This window comes from Sinocyclocheilus grahami, unplaced genomic scaffold (assembly GCF_001515645.1).
Source record: "Sinocyclocheilus grahami isolate Dianchi unplaced genomic scaffold, SAMN03320097.WGS_v1.1 scaffold760.1, whole genome shotgun sequence".
Lineage (NCBI taxonomy): Eukaryota > Metazoa > Chordata > Actinopteri > Cypriniformes > Cyprinidae > Sinocyclocheilus > Sinocyclocheilus grahami.
Genome location: NW_015505939.1, coordinates 219,634 through 224,132, shown reverse-complemented (window position 1 = coordinate 224,132; position 4,499 = coordinate 219,634). Strand labels below are relative to the sequence as shown.

At 36.6% G+C, this 4,499-nt stretch overlaps 1 protein-coding gene across 1 annotated transcript in view; it reads right to left on the bottom strand.

Moving 5' to 3' along the window:
- Positions 1 to 3,190: 3,190 nt before the first annotated feature.
- The window catches only part of LOC107561220 (zinc-binding protein A33-like), a 7,005-nt gene continuing 5,696 nt past the window's right edge, over positions 3,191 to 4,499 (bottom strand). Inside the window, exon 7 of the mRNA XM_016245607.1 lies at positions 3,191 to 4,498. Coding sequence (XP_016101093.1) covers positions 4,002 to 4,498 — 497 coding nt within the window. The 3' untranslated portion in view covers positions 3,191 to 4,001. The remainder of the gene's footprint in view (position 4,499) is intronic.

Genomic DNA, 4,499 nt, shown 5'->3' with positions numbered 1-4,499 from the left:
TTCCCACACTGGGAGCAGGTAAAAGGCTTTATTCCAGCATGAATTAACATGTGATTCTTCAGGCTTCCTCTTCGTAACAAAGTCTTTCCACACTGAGAGCAGGTGAAAGGCTTTTCTGAGGTGTGAATACGCACATGCTCATTAAGTTGTTTTTTTTGTATGAAACTCTTCCCACAATGGGAGCAGGTAAAAGGCTTTATTCCAGCATGAATTAACATGTGATTCTTCAGGCTTCCTTTACATGTAAAAGTATTTCCACACTGAGGACAAGTTAATTGCTTTCCTGAAGTGTGAATTAGCATATGCTCATTAAAATTTCTTTCCTGCGTGAAACTCTTTCCACACTGAGAGCAGCTGAAAGACTTCATTGCCGTATGAATTTTCATGTGATTCCAAAGGTTTCCTCTATGGTTGAAAGTGTGTCCACACCGAGAGCAGGTGAAAATATTTTTTCCCGTATGAATGAGCATGTGATTCTTAAGGCTTCCTTTGCGTGTGAAAGTATTTCCACACTGAGGACAAGTTAATTGCTTTCCTGAAGTGTGAATTAGCATATGCTCATTAAAATTTCTTTCCTGCGTGAAACTCTTTCCACACTGAGAGCAGCTGAAAGACTTCATTGCCGTATGAATTTTCATGTGATTCCAAAGGTTTCCTCTATGGTTGAAAGTGTGTCCACACCGAGAGCAGGTGAAAATATATGCACAAAGACACAGATCCCTAAACAAGACCATATCTGCAGATGAAATTTTGTTTGTAGAAGCATTTTTTAAATTTGAACTAGCACCTCATGACTACACCCCGTTAAGTAGGAGAAGCTGCAAAAGACACAGGCGCAAGCGGAATGTAAAAAACACGGTGACATTAATGTTTAAGAAAATATAATGGACGACATAATTGCTTCCTTCTGCAGCCAAAATCTTTTCAGCATGTAATAAGTGGAGTTCCACCTTGTTATTACATCCTGCTTAAGCTTCAGCTCTTCAAGGCCCATTTGTTTTTGTGTTGCTTTTAATCACTCTGTTGCAACAGTGCTTCTGTGGACATATTCAGCAACATTCTTCACTTTTGCCAGTAGTATCCCCTGAATGGGTTCTATAATTTGATGTTGATCCTCCTTGGCCTGACACGAATCGAACTGTCCGAAAGAACCGGTTCGCGGAAAAGAACCGAACTTCCCATCACTACAGAGCTCATGGAGAAACTAATGTTCTTCCTCTGGGGTTTAATGGTGTTTGTGAAGCGTAGCTTGAAGCCTCATGAAGCACTGATTTCCATCCGACTGTTCCTGGAGAAGAGTCAAAGCTTCGAGTGTGTCGAAAACAATGCATCTGGTGGTTAGTAAACAAATAAAGCAGCCAAAAGCGGTTAAACCTCATCTGCTTTTAGGACACACTCAAAGATTGATCACAGATGACAAGAAACACCGTGGCAGGTGTCGATTTAAAAGTATGCACATTTCCTACCTTATTTGTAAATGAAATTCATCTCCAATCCCTATCGTTTCATCTTTATCCATTGTTATTTGTATGCTAGAAAAACCGCCAAATAACGTTTACACGTTGTTACATAATAATACGCAGTATTCAGGGCAGTGTTGCCAACTAATTTTCAGGGGAAGTTGCTAAAGGAAGGTTGATTTGTTGCTAAAAGTTGCTAAATGGCGTTGTGATGTCATTGCGTGATGACGTCATTATGCCATCATGACGCAAAATTGTCACTACATCGAATCTCAGCAATTTATGTTAATTTATATTTGTTTGTAATATAATATAAATGCTTAATATAATATTAAAATATAAATAACTATTTTTAAATACAACATTGAATTATTCAGTACTTACCCTACACATTTTCGTACGATTACAATTTAAGTGTATTATTATTATTTTTTATTATTACTAGTTTGTAAACTAGTAAAACTATACATTCTGAACAATTACAATTTTAAGCAGTGTATTGTTAGTTAGTTAGTATGCTACAATCTAAAAGTCTGTAAAAAATAGGGCACAATCTACTATGTTAATATAGAGGAATTATTTACAGGTGTTGTCCCTGCAATTTAAATTACGCATTGCATTTAGTGTTTTCAGATTACAACGGATAATGTCCTGAAAAAATGACTAACTTTTCGATTTTTCTAGATATTTTTTTTTTTTTACAGTGTACCAACAATCACAGGTACAAGCTACTAACAAGGTGTCATAAATGAACAATTATTCAATTATTAAATTATTCAGTTATTATTATTAAATTGAACAATTGCAAATAGCAGCTAACTTAATTCATGTGATACGTGTACTGCTAGTCATCTTTGGTTTCCTCTTTTTGTGTAATTTAGATTTTAAAAAATGTGTCCCTTTTATTGCTTAAATCACTTATCAAAAGTTGCTAAAAGTTGCCAAATATATTTTAAAAATAGCTAAATTTGTTGCTAGGTGCTTTTGGAAGAAAAAGTTGCTAGGGTAGTATGAAAAGTTGCTAAATCTAGCAACAAAATTGCTAAATTGGCAACATTGATTGAGGAGGTGGGGTGATGGGGGATTCTCCCAGGACCATATGTCTCTGCATCTGCTAAATTATTTTTTATTGATGGTAAATAGGAGTAAAATCTCTCACCCAGGTGATGCTACTCCAACAAAAGACCATGCAAAATACCTAAAATATTTTAAATATATATTTTTTAAATATTGCCAAGTAAAACGTTAACAACAATAAAATCAGAGAAGGACTTTAGCAACACAAACATAAGGAAAACAAAGGAAACAATAAAATCTTAAGAAAAATGCTTTTTTAAATTGTTTTATTGCTTTTTTTATAGAATTTAGTTTCCTTTATTTTTTTATTTTTTATTTTATTTTTTAAATTGTTTCCATTTGTTACTATTTAAATATGTATATAGATTTTATAAACTTATGAGGGGAGGACCACGAGATTAAAGGCCTCAACAATAAATGGTTTCAAGGGGGGTCCTCAGGCCTCGCACTCTGTGCATCCAGTGAGTTGGTTGGTGAAGGTAACTCAATACCTCATTCATGGTGGCGGCGAAATGGTTGAGCTGATGACAGTGCTCACTTAATGTGGCCACCTGCGAGGCTATGGTGGCGTGCAGAGATGCTTCGGCTGGATCCTGAGATGGCAAAGTCTTCTGTGACAAATTAGAAATGGAAAATGCAGTAGGATCCATTTGTGAAAATTTATTTTTAATGGGGCAAACCAGAAACAACATCAAAGAGCAAGTGGGGGGTCAAAACCAAAACAAACAATATAGTGCAAACAGTAAATCCAGAACACCAAACCAGAGACGTGAGCACAGAATAAATGGGCAGGGGTCGACACACAGGGTAGGTCCAAAATACAAAGGGAACCACTCATAATTACCATACAGGTATTGGCAAGACTTTGCAAAGAATGAATGAACCAGAGGGTCTATGCGTGTACAGTATACATTGAGTAATGGCGGAGAAAGAGATTCAGGTGTGGCAGAAGTCAAACTTTGGGAGAGGGCTCCCTCATGTGGCTGGCGGACGGAATAGCAGGCTCATATGACACGTGACATCAAACTTTATCATATTCAAACATTTAAAATGTCATTATAAAAATGGTACTGAAATCACAATCACACATTTAAAAAAAAAAAACAGTTCAAGAGATTATAATTTGTTCTGAAATAATTATTCCTTTAGGCTCATGTTGGACAAACAATGAAAATGTGCCTATGTACATAATCGTATATAATCATGATGTGAAACGTTTAGAAATTAACAAAGAGACACACTCCATTGAAATAATCGGATAAATGGCAATTTGCCAGAAAACATGAATGCTAAAATTATCGGTATAATTATGTAAAGTGGAATATAAATGAAAACTTCTTGTTTATTGATCTGTTGTGATCATCACGGCCCAATCACAGCCGTACTGATATTCAGATCAACAGCACTGTGATATGGATTAAATATTGGAAACATGTCTGTAAAAGATTGTAAAAGGAGTAACATTTAATAATTACTGAACGGCAAGATCCTCAGAGAGGAAGAACACAACTGAAAGGAATCACAATAGAAAAATGGAAAGACTGTGTGAGTGAAGGTGTTTGTGAATGTGTGTAGATGTGTGTTAGTTACAGGATCAGAGAATGACACTGTTCCTCTGTCATAGTCCAGATACACTCTCACACGCTCAAGATCCTGTTCAAACTGTCCATATCGCACACTCCAGACATCATTGTTATAAAAATCATCTCCCTTCCTCGGGTTTGATGCTGTAGTTACTCCGAGACTCCAGCATGAACTCTGTTTAACCTCCACATCCCAGCAGTGTGTTCCTGAGTTAAAACCCTCTGAACCCAGAACACAGTCATAGATGTCAAACCTCTCTGGATTATCAGGAAGTGGTTGTTTGTTCCCGCTGTATTTCACACTGGTCAGATCCTCAGACAGAACCAGATCTGGATGAGCCGTGTTTGGATCCAGAATCACAGGAGCTGATGAGACACA